The following is a 15337-nucleotide window of genomic DNA, read 5'->3' on the forward strand; positions in this document are numbered from 1 at the left end:
TGTGTAATATGTATTTACACATTAATTTTTATTTATAACCTATATAATCCCCCAAAAGGATGTGAAGCAGTCAACTCATTACACACCGCTTCATTCAGAACTAAAAACAAAAACAACTGAGGTTCAGAGAAGGGTCTTCTACTAACATAGATGTCTGAACTCTAATTCTGGGGGGTGAGGAGGGTATAATGTCCACATATTTCAAGACATAAAACCCAAATGGAATGATATAGGCGCAAAAAGTTGCCTATTTACAAAGGTGGCAAAAGCATACAGTGGAGTAAGGACAGCCTCTTTAATAAATGGTGCTGGGAAAATTGGACAGCTACTTGCAGAAAAATGAAACTAGACCATCAACTTACACCCTACACCAGAATAAACTCAAAATGGATGAAAGACTTAAATGTAACTCATGAATCCATAAAAATCCTAGAGGAGACTGTGGGCAACAAAATTTCAGACATCATACGCAGCAGAATTTTTACTGACACATCACCTAAGGCAATAGAAACACAGGAGAAAATGAACACATGGGACTACATCAAACTCAAAAGCTTCTGCACAGCGAAAGATACAATCATCAAAACGGAAAGGCTACCCACTGTATGGCAGAGCATCATTGCCAATGATATATCAGATAAGGGGTTAATTTCCAATACATATAGAGTGCTCATACAACTCCACAAAAGGAAGACAAAGAATCCAATTAAAAAATGGGCAGAGGAACTAAATAGACACCTCTCCAAACAGGACATACAAATGGCTAAGAAACATATGAAGAAATGCTCATCATCACTAATCATTAGAGAGATGCAAATCAAAACAACAATGAGGTACCACCTCACACCTGTCAGAATGGCCGCCATCAACAAATCATCAAACTACAAGTGTTGGCGAGGGTGTGGAGAAAAGGGGACTCTAGTGCACTGCTGGTGGGAATGCAGACTGGTGCAGCCACTATGGAAAACAATATGGTGTCACCTCAAAAAATTAAAAATTGATCTTCCATTTGACCCAGTGATCCCACTTCTAGGAATATACCCTAAGAAGCATAAAACACCAATCAGAAAGAATATATGTACCCCCATCTTTGTAGCAGCACTATTTACAATCGCTAAGATCTGGAAACAGCCCAAGTGTCCATCAGTAGACGAATGGATCAAAAAGCAGTGGTACATATACACAATGGAGTACTATGCAGCTATAAGAAAGAAAGATCTCTTATCCTTTGAGACTACATGGAGGGACCTGAAAAGTATCATCCTAAGTGAAACAAGCCAAACAGAGAAAGACAAATTTCATATGATCTCACTTATTTGTGGAATATAATGAACATAACAGTTTGAGGAATGGGGTAGTCCCAGAGACGCGGAAGCAGGGTACAGACTGACAATCCCCTAAAAAGTGGGGAGGTGGGGGAGGGTTCAACCACAGAATTTATACGTATGTATGCATGAACAGTGGACATGGACAACAATCTGGGGAAGGGGCAGGGAGGGAGGTTGAGGGGAGAATCAGTAAGGGAAAAAAGGAGAAACATCTGTAACAAAAATTAATCAATAAAAAAATAAAAATAAATAAATAAATAAAAAATTTTAAAAAAAAGTTGCCTATTTATACAACAGAACTACTAAAAGAAGAGAAAAGCAGTGTCTTACTTTAACATAAACAGTGACATCCCAGAGTCCCTTGAGCAGCGTCATTTCCCTGCGGCACTGCCCCATGTGTCTGTGCTCCGGAGGAGCCACCTCAAAAAGACGAGTCACCTCCTGCATCTGTGACATTTCTTCTTCCAATGCCTCAAGCTCCTGGTTTGCCTACGGAGAAAACACAGGCACACAGACGCCCTGAACACCCAGCGAACTGCCGGAGAGAGAGGAGCCTACCCAGTCCTGTAGCTCCGGTTATAACAGTATTAACAATTTTGATCTTAAAAAGAAAAAAAAACCAAAACACCATATTTTAAACCTGCAGTGTAATTATGGGTCAAATAGAAAGCTTTAGAAAAGTGAACTCACAGCTTCTGCAAAGGTGAGAGGAGACTGTTAATAAATACAGCAGTGTTATCAATATTCTCCCTACAGGTTTCACGAAATTTGCCCTGGCGTGGCTTTCTACAGATACAATGTTTCCTCTGGATGTTCCATTGTGCAGCTGGGGATGCTGCTGGGCAGCACAAAGAGGAGGCTCTGGAGGCTTCCACTTAAGAATAAATCACTTGACGAAAACAACTTTCAGATTTAAAAAAATATCCGAGGGATTAGCCATAGCACAAAATGGACCGAGAATTTGGGCACTAAAACCGCAGCACAGTATGAGAAATGTCCCTGGATGATTATCTTAACAAGGGGCACCTGCCCTCTGGTCTACGTAGAATAGTAGATATTTTATAGCAAGTGCAAGCCGATTCATCTTTCTCTTTCTTAATAGGCCAACTCTTAATTCCAGTTTTATGAGCACAGTGGTGTAGGCACATGGTAAAAGTTCAAGGAGTGCGGAAGAGCAGGCAATGCGGGAAAAGCTGGAGAGCCAGGTTCACCCCCAGGTCCTCTGGGTGCTCGGACCCCCAGGTTCTCTGGGTGCTCGGACTCCCACCTCTGCGCACAAGCTGTTTCTGATGGATTGGGTTTCGACATTACACTAAGCTACAGACTTCGCAAAACAGGGTTTAACGTTGTCTTTCCACTTCATATTTTCTCCCCTCCTCCTCTCAATAGACAGCAATTCCATTTCTTTAGTTCTTTAGATTTTTTTTTTAACTTGACCATACTTAATCCCTTTGTGGTTCATCCACTTTAAGCTCTGTCTCTTAATTTCCTACTGTGTAATAAACAAAAATATTAGTACTCTACTTTTATTATACAGGTCTTGTGTTCCACTTGTTCAAATTTTACCTTAATAAACAAGAACTGCAAGTCAAATTCCATACACGTAAAAGGGTGTGGGTGTGAGCATACATACAATCTAGTTTGGGAAATACTGTGTCACTAATAATACTTAATGGACTTCTCAATTTTACCCTTCTTGTTCCCACTGCAAGTTTAACCACCAATTTTTTATTTAATATCCCCCCCTGATTTTTACAATATTTTCACTACATATGTATGTACTGCTAAATGCTAAACTGTTAAAACGTGTGTTTTTAAATTTTATGTGGATAGTTTTATTCTATATATTAATATAGAATATATTAGTACTTACTTTTGAGGCACACGTCTATATTCATGAAGATGTGTGTGAAGTTCATGTATTCTACTTTGGGTGGTCATTTAGGCTTGTCCTGTATTTCACCATTAGCATTAATGCAACTAGCAATTTTCACTTCTGGTATAAATGTTTTATGTAGAGTTTTTGTTATCTTTAATGGGTTAAAAATGTCTTCCAGGAGTTTCTATCATGAATGAATGTTGAATAAATACCTCACATTTTTTTGCATTTCTTCAGATGATCATATGATTTTTCTCTTCTTCATCATTAATATGATGCATTATATTCATGTACTAATGTTAAATCAAACTTGTTTTGCCAACTTGTTTATAAATTGGTATCACTTGATTATATTTTGTTTAGTAACTTTGCATCTATAGATACTAGCCTATAATTTTTCCTTTCTAATGCTGTCCTTTTATAAAAATTAACATGTTCCATAGCAGGATTTTTTACTGTTCATTCTTCTCTGGTCTCTGGAATCATCAATGACAATCATCACCAATAACACCAGGGCCTGTTATTCTCTATTTTGAAAGATTTTTAACTATTGGCTCATTTTTTCTTTTTCGTTTCCTACTAGTTAAATAGTTAAACGACTATTCAGGTTTACTATTTCTTGAGCCTATTTTCGTAAATCATATTTTTCTAAAAATGTATCCATTTTGTTTAAAGTTTTCAAATTTCTTGTTAATCGTATTCTATAATCTTTTTAATGTCTACTCTTTCTGTCCTATCACTCCCTATTTATCCCTAAGACTATTACTTTTTCTTTTTTTCCCTTGTTCATTCCACCAGAGATTTGTCAATATAATTAGGTTTTTCTCAGAATCAAATTTGGCTTTGTTGGTCTTTCTTCTTGAAAGACACACACTGGGAGTCATTTCAGTGATGATTTCTGGGTGGTTCATGTATTCTGTTTTTACCTAAAATATATTTATTTTACTCTTATTATTAAAATATAATTTTATACAATTTGGAAACTACCATCCACCACTTCCTGGCTTCCGGTGTTACTGATGGAAATATACTCTTAGCTCCATCATCTTTTCTAACAGGTGGTCTGTCCTTTCTGTCTGGTTGCCTTTGGTATTCCTGCAGTGCACTGTGATGTGTCTAGATGCTGACTTTGTATTTAGCCTGGTTGGGATGCAGAGAATTTCCTGAATCTACTGATTCATGCTTTGACCAGTCCTAGGGAAATCTCAGCTATTATATCTCTGACCATTGCTTATCTAATATTTCTGTTTATTCTCTCTTCCAGGATGTCTGAGTAGAAGTCAGACATTTTAACTTCTTATTCTGTGTCCCTTAATCTCTTTTATATTTCCCATCTCCCTACACCTATGTGCTTGCTGCCTTCCATGTGATTTCTTCCAATGTCATTTGCATTTAACTAATTCTCTTTTTAGCTTTAACTAGCTCTCTAACCCATCTGCTGACTTTTAAAAAATAATTATATTTTTCATTTCCATAAGTTCCTGGCCCTTTTTCAAATTCAGCTGATCACCACTGATAGTCTCAAAACTGAGAACTTGGCTCATTTTTTTCCAACATTATCTTTATTTTTTATCCTCACCTGAGGACTTTTTTTTTTTTTTTTTTTTTTGCACTTATCTTCAGATAGAGTGGGAGGAAGAGAGAGAGAGAAACATCAATGTGAGAGAGACACATCGACTGGTTGCCACCCACACGACCCCAGCCAGGGCTGGGGACAAACTGCAACTGAAGTACGTGCCCCTAGCGGGAACCGAACCTGGAATCTCTCTAGTCCGCTGGCTGACACTCTAACTGCTGAGCCAAACCGGCCAGGGAATCTTTTATTTTCTTAATAAATGTCTTCTAGTATCTGACATTTTATATGATATCTGTGGTTTGCATGATGGTGTGTTTACTGATTGTTTTCTTGTAAACTCGTATTTGACTGAACTGGATTTGTTGGACCCCTGAGAAGACTAGAATCAGAGCACTTCTTCCCAGAGAAGATGCGGGTCTGCGTCCACCAGGCACTGAGCAGAGCTACTTGTATCCACTTCCATTTCCCGGCCTGGACATCCCTTCATCGTGGGGGTTGTACAACCCGAACAATAATCCTTATGAAAATAGGCCTATGTTTATAAAACCGGAGGATCCTGTCCCTCTTCCCGTTTCCTACTCTGAGCCTGAGCAGGGCCTGACAGCAGTTTCCGAGTCTCTCTGCCGCTGCAGGTTCCTAAGCGCCCTTCCCCGAGGGTGCAGCCTCCTGAGAGCATCCTTCTCTCCCCCTGAAGGCTCGTCACCGCGTTCTGGACCACTGGTCCTGGCCCCGCCCCGCAGAGCGACGCAGACTCGACTCCAGACTCGCTTGCCACCCTGCGCTCTATTTTTTCCCTGCCCTTTAGCGAGTGCTCTAGCTTTTTATGGAAACTCAGCAATAGATTTCAAGTTTCACATTTGAGAACATGTTTCAGCATCTGTTTTACAGAAGAGGATTTTCAACATGTCTGGTCTATCATAGTCCCTAAAACCAACAACAGCCATTTTATTGATTTTAAATCAATTTTCCCATTATTTATACTAATTCAATTATTTGTAGAGCTATATACCCAGTAATGTTAATTCAAGTGTTTACTGCACCCGTGGCTATGAAGAAACAATAGCGTAAACTTTACTAAGGAATCGGTTACAGAAAGGAGAGGTTCACCACACCACTCGCCTTGTCCCCTTTCTTCAGGCAAGTGAACGAGGAGACCCTGTGCTATAGAACTGTTTTCTGAAGCAGTTGAAATGCAATTCAACCCAGAATTTGGAGAAAGCAGCAACAGCTGTGAGCTGCAGGTTTTACGCCAGTCTAACGAGTAAAGACTGTCTCCAGCATAAAGTAAACCCAGGAGGGCAGCCTAGAGGAAGGACTCAGAAAGATGCCAGCTCCCGTCCTGACTGGGTAGCTGAGTTTGTTAGAGCGTTGTCCTCATAAGCCAAGGTTGTGGGTTCGATCCCCGGTTAGGGCACATATAGAAGCGACCAATGAATGCATAAATAAGTGGAATGACAAATCAAGGTCGCTGTCTCTCTCTCTCCCTCTCTCTCTCTCTCTCTCTCTCTCTCCCTTCCTTTCTCTTGCTAAAAATAAATTTAAAAAAAAATTTTTTTAAAAGGAAGAAAGATACCCAGCTCCTAAATCTAAACATCACAAAGCAATTTTCTCATTTCAGCTACTTGGTAAAGAATTTCTAGAGAAACAAAAGATACATTTTTTCTAATAAAAGTTTAAAACATTGTTTCAAGCCTCAGATGAATAACTCACTATTCTGGGTTATTTACCCATTTTATTCATTCTTATAGTCAACCATAATAAAGCAGTTCATTACAAACTAGGATTGAATGACTCGGCAATATCTGTATTCAGTTAACAGTAAGTTATGGAGTTACTGACTGGCAAAATTCACATGGGAAATAGTATACTGACTAAGATTGTTGATTTTTAAAAAAAAATTAGCTGGGATTTTAATACGAGTTGTATCACTTACTAACTGTGTACTCTCCAACAAGTTAATTATACATGCTTATTTTTTTATCTGAAAATAAGAGAATAGACCTTGCAGGCCAGACACTTGGTCCTGTCCAAAATGTCCACGCATAGAAAATGTTCCTTAGAAAACGGCCCTGGATCCAAATAGCCCATAATATTTATTTATACTTTTTGTTTACAGGATTAATACATTAAAAAACACTCTCATGTCTTCTTGGTCCAATGATTGGGTTGTGGCTACACTGCTAATGAGAACCCTGCTTGCCTTGGTAGCTGAGCTGGTCCTGGCGCCTGGGGTTAGTAGATGGGTCGGGGTTCAAATCTTGCAGAAGAGCAGGATTTGTGTTAACTATGCACATTTGGGATAAGGCCAAATTTTAAGGACCGTTTGGCATGGACCAAATGTCTTCATGGATGTTTTGGATAGGACCAAATATCCATTAATCATAATAGAAGCTACATCATAGGGAAATGGAAAGAACTGAAGTAAGGTAAGTAATAGGCTGAGCAAAGTTGTTGATAGATATACAGTAAGCGCTTAAAAACAGTCGTAGTTGTTGCTTGCACTAGTATGATTACTTTGATCATGTTGGTGGTTTTGACACACATGATTTAAATCAATATAATTTACTTGGGGAAAATTGTTTATAATTGTGTTTTAAGTACTTAATTCTCGACTCCTATAACCAACTGCAAAACTAAGGCAAAATATAGCACTATCTCAGTGTCTATATTTATTTTCCAAAACAGCTCTTGTGACACACGTGAGATAACTGAGACCGCATCACCTTGTCGAGCGCCGCGTAGGGATTCTCCGCGTGAAAGCCGAAAGGAGCTTGGAGTCTGAACCTCTGTCTGAACTCGGCCTGCTTCCCCTGATCAGGGCAGGAAAAAAATGAAAGTGAATCTTAAACAAACAGCTTCAATAAAACGTGTAAAGCCTTTGTTTAAAAAAAACAACAAACAAAAACCGTGGTAGCTCGCTTACCTCAAACAAAGTACATCTTTTCCTTATGAGAGCGACTTCTGCGTTTTGGAGAGGGGACACTTCGTGCCGGACCACTGCGGCAAGCTTTTTGGTAGTTTCCCATCTTTCAGGTAACTCCTGCGAAACAGGTGCACACAGGAAATTACCCCGATGTCTCAAACGAATCAGCCCCATAGTGTTAAATACTTCTGATCTCTACACTGCCCATGCCATCTTCTCATTCGTGTATAAGAGAAGGAGTTTGTCTCAAAGGAGGTGAAAGTGACTAAAAGACTCAGAGCCAGGCTGACCCGCTGACCCTGGATCAGTATTTTCCAAGCATAAACCTGAGTTGTCCTCTGGTGTAACATTTATCTCAGAATAAATGAAAATCTTTTCAAAATAAACGCAAATGCTAAAATGTTTTGCTGCTGAGAGAATAAAATTGACTTTGTGGATCTCAACTAGAAATGGAGCCATGTTTAATTTAGCAACTCAGCAGGTGGAAAAAAATGCTTTGAATCTGGCAGGTCGGCGATGAAATGGGGCCGGTCCCACCGTCCACTTCCCCCCAGCTCCGAGGCCCTGTGTACTGTTCTGATGGCAAGTGTGTGCATTTAGGTTAGGTTAATTTTAAATTACTAGGATTTTTGAAGTAAGAAGAGACAAAGTGAAAGGAGGGTTAATTCCTACTTGATGGAGGATAAAAGAAGCAACTCAACTGTGCCCTCCCTGACTACAATGCAAACAGGACAACAGGAAGTTGTTTTCTTTGGAGAGCCATTGTGCATAATTGCTGTTGAGAACATTCCTTGTGTCCAGACTAACAAAGCCTCGTTTCTCTGGGTCATCTCCCCGGACACCGAAATGGGCTTTGTTGTACGAAACCCCCCACAGTGGTGAGACTCAACTTGCACAGCTGAAGTGCAAAAATCAAAGGTTCTCCAGACTGATTTGTAACCCTGGATGAATATCTGATGGATGACTCAGTGACCACTAATTATGAAGAGTGCACTGTGCTGAGTACACATTGTATCTGTGTGGTACGGGAGTGCAACAAAGAGAAAACATATTCTTTGACTTTGATAGTTTTATAATGTGTCAGAGTGAATGAGCAGCACACACAGTAATTATTCTTCATGGCAGAATGTGCTCACTTCCACCAGGACATCTGTGTGTCGGGGAGTGAGTGCCCGGGAGGCACCATGGCCACGGCAGGAATGCCAAAGCAGGCCAGGAACCAAGGCACCAGGTCTCTGAACCCGCCCTTCATCTGCTTCCTTCAGCCTTTATCTCAGCAGAACCCAGCAGCCTTGTCAGTACATTGCATTTCCAGCTGATCCCACGGAACCTAAATATCACACAAAGTCCCTTCAGGAGCCACGGGTGAGAAGCCACAGAGAGGTCACATCAGTGGGCTCAGCCCCTCTGACCCTCCTCAACTACACTTCACCGGTCATTACCTGCTTTCTATTTAGGGATTCCAAATAAGCTTCTACTTGATAAAAATAGATCTGCATTGAAAACCAAAAGGTCAGAGGCTCTTCAAAGTCTTGGTACCTGATGTGATCCACTGGAGGAGGTAACACTGAACCTCAGACTCAAAAGAATAACTGGGTTTTAACAGGCAGAGATTAGGGGGAGATCTTTGGAGATCCCATGCGGTAAGGGTACCAGTGCAGGATGGGGGACAGAAACTGGACAGTATTCGGAGGCTATGTGCTGTCAATGAAGGTTTCTTAGCAGAGAATGGACTTGATAAAATCTGCAGATTGGAAGTTGAGTCTGGCTTCAGGACACACTGTAGATAGAGTATGAGGACGCAGTCACATTGAAGGGCTTTTAGACAGAGCCAAGCACAAGCAAGTGTTTGGAAAATGTGATCACTGCTAATGATTATGCAGGAGAAACAGTAACTACTGCAAGTTGCTTTAATTAAAATAAAATTGGGTCACTGTTAAACTTCACATGCAACTTGTTCTGCCTATCAATCTTGAATTTCCTCCTGACCAGCCTGAATGACCGACACAGAAGCACACACATAGCTGAGAGTGTGGCCCACTTTTGAAATATTAAAAAGCCAAATTTTGCCAATATGGCCATACCCTGAAGTAGTGAGTCAAATTTTTATAATACAAATTCTGGAGGCTGTAGCTAAAATCCTACATATCAATCACCTGTGTTACGATTGGTATCTCTATATATTTTAAGGTCCAAGATCTGACTTAAAGAATATCCAAATGTTTCTGAAACCAAATATTTATAGTGTGTTCTACTGTAACTGTATCACACCCATCCTTGTTATGCTTCTATTTATCCACATCCTACCTCACTCCATATCTAACCAGATTTTTCAATTCTGGTTTTATACTTATAAGTTTATACTTATGTAGAAAGTTATCATTCATATACAGTAATTCTTTATAGTATTCATAATCAAGAGAGCACTTATAAATATACTATTGCATTTAATCCTCACAAAGCAAAACAAGGAATATAAAATGGGGCAGCTAGCAAGAAAAAGGTTGGCAGTTCCTCAAAAAGTCAGCCTTGGAATTACCATGTGACCCAGCAATTCCACTCCTAAGTGATTCCAAAAGGAACTGAAAACAGGTATGTAAACAAATACCTGTGCACCAACATGCACAGCGGTACTACTCACAACAGCCAAAAGGTGGAAACAGCGCAACTGTCCATCAATAGATGAAAGGCTAATGAAGTGTGGTGTATATGCATAATGAAACATTATTCAGCCATAAAAAAAAAATGCAGTTAGTGATATATACCACAATATGAATGAACCTCAAAAATAGCATGCCAAATGAAAGAAGCCAAACGTAAAAGACATACATTGGATGATTCCATTTATATGAAGTCTCTAAAATAAGGAAACCCATAGAGACACAAAATGATCGGCAGTAGCCAAGGGTTGGGGAGGAGGTGGGGCAGTACGGAATGGCAACCAATGGGACTGGAGTTTCTTTTGGGGGTGATGAAAATGTACTAAACGCCATACACTTTCAAATGGTTACTTTTATGTTATGTGAACTGTGAATGTCACCCCGATTAAAGAAAGGGAACAGAAAGTAAGAAGTGGGAAATTGGAGAGTGTAGGGAAATAACGAAGTATCTTGAGGGGTATTTTACTGCACACTCTGAAGCAAGCAGACGAGATGGACTCAGTTCTTAGAAACAAATCTAAGTTTGAGTTCCACACTCTCACCACCGACCTAAAATTCAATAAAAGTGTTTCAGTTACTGTGTCCACTGATCCCACTTGCAAGGCTAACGGTGAGCCTAGCCTGGAAGCAGGGGGTGATGCGGATATATGAACTCTCTCCAGAACGTCAAGCTGGGCATGGCGGTGGGGGCTCCACTGTGACCTTCATCCACGGTTCCAGTCACACCGAAGGGGCCTTCGTTTATCATGGCGCACGGCAGGTGCCAGGTCTCTCCGGAGCATGCCAACTGGAGGATGGCAGAGAAATCCTGTTTTGGAAACACAGTGATGCCTCCATCCAAACTGGGCTTCCTTATTCTGTATTAATGTGTCCATGATAGTCTTCCAAAGACTAGGACACTTCTCAATGAAAGTTTTGAATGAAAGACAGCGGGAATATGTTTTATGTGTGAAACTGATGTTAAAGTGGACCTCAAAAGAGCAACGCAGAGATCCTCTATCCCCTAAATATCTTCTAACAGGAAGGCGGCGGAGCACAGCAGGTGTTGGCTGGCCACTGCCTGGGTGACCTTGCACATTTTATCAACTCCCTTCAGGTTTCTGATTCCTAACCTGGAAACTGAAAACGTGAATCTCTACAGTACAGGTTATGAGGATGGCATAAGAGCACAGGTAAAGAACTTGGCTAAAGGAGATGCTCAATTGGTGGTAATTACTATTATTTTGCCACTACACTTACCTCTAGCTGAATGTAGACTTGCTCAGGCATCTTCTGCCCATAGGTTTCTAAGAGAGTGATGGTTTCTTTTAGCGGCTCAAAGAGTTCATCAGTAGCTCTCTGTCGGCTTCTCACAGCCAGAAGATGCCCCATGATGTCAACCAGACCATCGCGATCGCCTTCACTTACTTCTCTCTGAAGTCCACTGTCTGTCTCCTTTATAAATTCCTGTAGCTCATTCAGACTATTAAATACATATGCACATATATGCAGTTACACACAAGCACAAATTAAGTTTGTTAAAACATTTAGAAAAGACTTCAGACTGAACCTTATTTTCATTATTGACCTAATTAAACATTACTAGTTATCTCTATTATAAAACCGGCAGTTTTAATGCTCTTAAAAAATTAATATCTCAGTTTTAGAAAGCTGCCAGGTGTTAAGTTATAAGTCGAAATACCAAAGCACAAAAGGCTACCTGTCGGTGACAAATCTCAAAAGATGCTCCTGAAACATCCAGCTCCATTTCCTAATAATGTTGAGCAAGCTCACTTTGAAAGGCTTCATGTCCACCTTGAACCAACTATCAAACACTCTGAAGTCGTCGAACTTGCTCATCTGAGCATACAAAGCCTCATAAACATCAATCTGTAATCAGAAAAGAAAACTAACTATAACAACTCAATCAAAAACCAAGAGCTCCATTAAAAGCTAAAGGGTATCCTTGCCTGTTCCTTGAATTGTTCCAGGGTTGGTGGCCGTTCAGGGATCTCTTCATTTGCATGAGCATCCATTTCTTCAGATGACCCAGTTTGTCCATACAGAAGAAAATGCTTCATAAACTCAGCCTGGTCGTCCACCCAGAGGTAAGCGTATGTGTCCAAGGTATTTCTGAAGTCCAAGACTTTGCTGATGACACCTGCCACTCTGTTCATTATCTCCTGCCTGACCTCTGCCAGGCCTAACATGTCATCCATGTCATTCTAAATGAGAGGAAAACTGGGCATTTATTAAACCCAATCTTTGCTTTATCAAGAATGTGCAACATAACATTATCCAAGGCAACTCTTCAAAGAGAGAGCAGTTGGTGAAATCAAAGATGATGTTTTCCCCAACTTCTCCTTTCCTGTGCTTCCCACCACCTCAATTTATTTTAAATCATTACTATAAAAACAGACACCCATTTACAAGGGAAATACCTGATAATTTGCTATTCCCAGGTGTGTTGCTACTCGCGTCATCTGGGCGGACATCCTAAAACTATTGCACAGCATTTCCTCTACCAGGTCATAGAAGCCATCCCCAGCCTCTCTTTCTAGAGAAGGTTTAAACAGAATCTCAGGGGGCGTTAAGATCATCTGTGCTTGAAAAAATGGTGCCGGTTTGGACTGCTTCTCCGTGTTCATCAGAAAGAAGTCTAAGTCATGCATTATGGCTTGAAAAAAGCCTTCTACCACGATGTCATCGATGAATTCCACATACATCTTCCAGGAATCCAGAGAAGGGTTGGCCCCGAAGAGCTGCCTGTTTTCCTAGAAACATAAAAGTATGAACACGTGAGTATCAACACTAGTGAGTATAAAAACAAAAGCATGCTATTAAATAGTCTGTGAGAGTAGGGACTACATTTTTGTGCATAACAGAAATATTCAAGTGCTAGGTGCAGAACCTTAAACTGGACAGTAAGGATTTTTTTTATCCTCACCCGAGGACATTTTTGCATTCATCTTCCAATAGAGCAGGAGGGAGAGAGGGAGAAAGAGAGAGAGAAACATCAGCATGAGAGAGACACATCAGCTGGCTGCCACCCGCACAACCCCAACCAGGGCCAGGGACAAACCTCAACTGAACCAAACTGAATCTGCCTCAACTTGGCAGGAACCGAACCCGGTATTCTCTGGTCCACGGGCCGATGCTCTAACAGCTGAGCCAAACTGGCCAGGTCAGTAAGGATTTTTTAATATTTAATTCATTTTTAAAAGGGGGTGAGGGTAGGGGAGGTGGGCAAAGGGGAGGAAAATGGGAACATCTGCAATAGTGTTATCAATAAAGTAAAAAAAAAAAAAAGTATTTCTCCAACCCTCCCCCATAAAAATACATTGAAAAGTCATTCACTAAAGAAAAAATCATGAAGATTGCTATCTTCAAATACAGACAAGAAGCACACTAGTTCCCAATGCATTCTAGACATAGACATATTTGACCTGGGTTCTAGTTCTTGCTCTGCCTCTAACTTTCTGTGGCTTGGACTTTGCCTTCCAAGGACTGCTTGTAAATGAAGAGGTTTCCCACAGTGGTCCTTCAGACAACGCTGTCCTGGGATATCCCAAATTCACAAAGTTGGCCAAGTGCTATGCACTCTTGGCCAATCTTGAAGACTCACAGTGCGCCTATTATACACAAGTCTATTTAACTTGGTTTAAAACAATTGTTTCTAAACACAAAGAATATTTCTTGTGAGCCACCTATGAGCAGTCTATGGAAAGATGATTTAGCTTGGGAAACACTGGCCTGGTGAAGTCCAAGCTCCCTTTGTGCTTCTGCAACATGAAGTCCTTCTACCTCTTCAGTGTCTCCCAAGAGAGTGGGTGAAGTTATGGATCATCAGTGGGGCACACGGGGCCAGACACAGATGTGGTCAAGGACTGCCCGGGGTTGGGCATGCAGTGGGCAGGACTGGGACATAGATTTGAAAGGTCAGGTGGGCAGCAAGGATGATTCCAGAGACACTTTCTGAGATACAAAGGTTGTATGGTCTATTCGGGCCAGAGCGCAGATGCCCAAGCCAGAAACAGTACCGCAGAGAAAAGGAGACATTGTTATGAGAGCTGATTAGAAGGTAGAATATGCGCTCTGCTTTCCTTGACTATTTGCTAGTGTGGGTATATGATCCCGAATTCAAAGGTCCGTGCTATGCCTAAAAATCTGAACTGTAGAGATAAGTCTATCTCCTGATAAAGTAGGGCAGAAATGAGCAAGTTCTAGGGCTTTCTTTCCTTCAGACAGATTTAAGAACTGTCCTTTCAGAGTGGCTCTTCTTGCCCACCACCAAGTGGGACCATTTACATCTGTATAGTACACATGACCTGCACCTTTGGAGTTGTGCAGTACACATCCTGGGCAGCTGTACACAGCAGTCCTGACGCCTCTGTAGACACTCGAAAGGAGAATATAGATCTGAGAGCCAATAAAAATCCTTAAAGATCATCTTATTTGGTCTCTTCGTTTTATTGATTGATTGACTGACTGATTGATTGATTTGAAAGAGAGAGAAAGAGAGAGAGAAACATGGATTTGTTGTTCCACTTATTTATGTATTCATTGGTTGATTCTTCTATGTGTCCTGGCCAGGGATTGAACCCACAACCTTGCTGTATCAGGATGACACTCTAACCAACTGAGCTACCCAGCCAGGTACAGTCTCCTTATTTTAAAAATATGAAAACTAAGACCTAAAACACACCCAGTGTCACACTGGTAGGACGCTAGCTGCTGAGCGAGGACTAGAAACCATCCTCTCGGTTCCCTGCGGTGAAGCTCTAACACATCACAGTAACGGAGCTGCCTCACTGATGATTCTTTCTCATACCAAGAGATCCGATTTGTATCTCTGCATTGGCATTTAGAAAAAGTGCTCTGTTCTGATTTCGACAATTCAGAGCAGAGAGAGAAAGGAAGAGAACGAAGAGCTGTGGGTCACCGAATGACCACCCAGGTCCCTTCCCCCCAATCTCCCAGGATTCCACCCTT

General features: G+C 40.9%; 1 protein-coding gene across 1 annotated transcript in view; it reads right to left on the reverse strand.

Moving 5' to 3' along the window:
- DNAH11 (dynein axonemal heavy chain 11) overlaps positions 1 to 15337 on the reverse strand; it is a 293033-nt gene that overhangs the window by 233975 nt on the left and 43721 nt on the right. The window contains 7 exon segments of the mRNA XM_036246718.1: positions 1659 to 1817; positions 7507 to 7593; positions 7707 to 7823; positions 11606 to 11828; positions 12066 to 12235; positions 12316 to 12570; positions 12787 to 13119. Of these exon segments, the coding sequence (XP_036102611.1) occupies positions 1659 to 1817; positions 7507 to 7593; positions 7707 to 7823; positions 11606 to 11828; positions 12066 to 12235; positions 12316 to 12570; positions 12787 to 13119 (1344 nt within the window).

The sequence above is a fragment of the Molossus molossus genome, unplaced genomic scaffold (assembly GCF_014108415.1).
Source record: "Molossus molossus isolate mMolMol1 unplaced genomic scaffold, mMolMol1.p scaffold_m16_p_7, whole genome shotgun sequence".
NCBI lineage: Eukaryota > Metazoa > Chordata > Mammalia > Chiroptera > Molossidae > Molossus > Molossus molossus.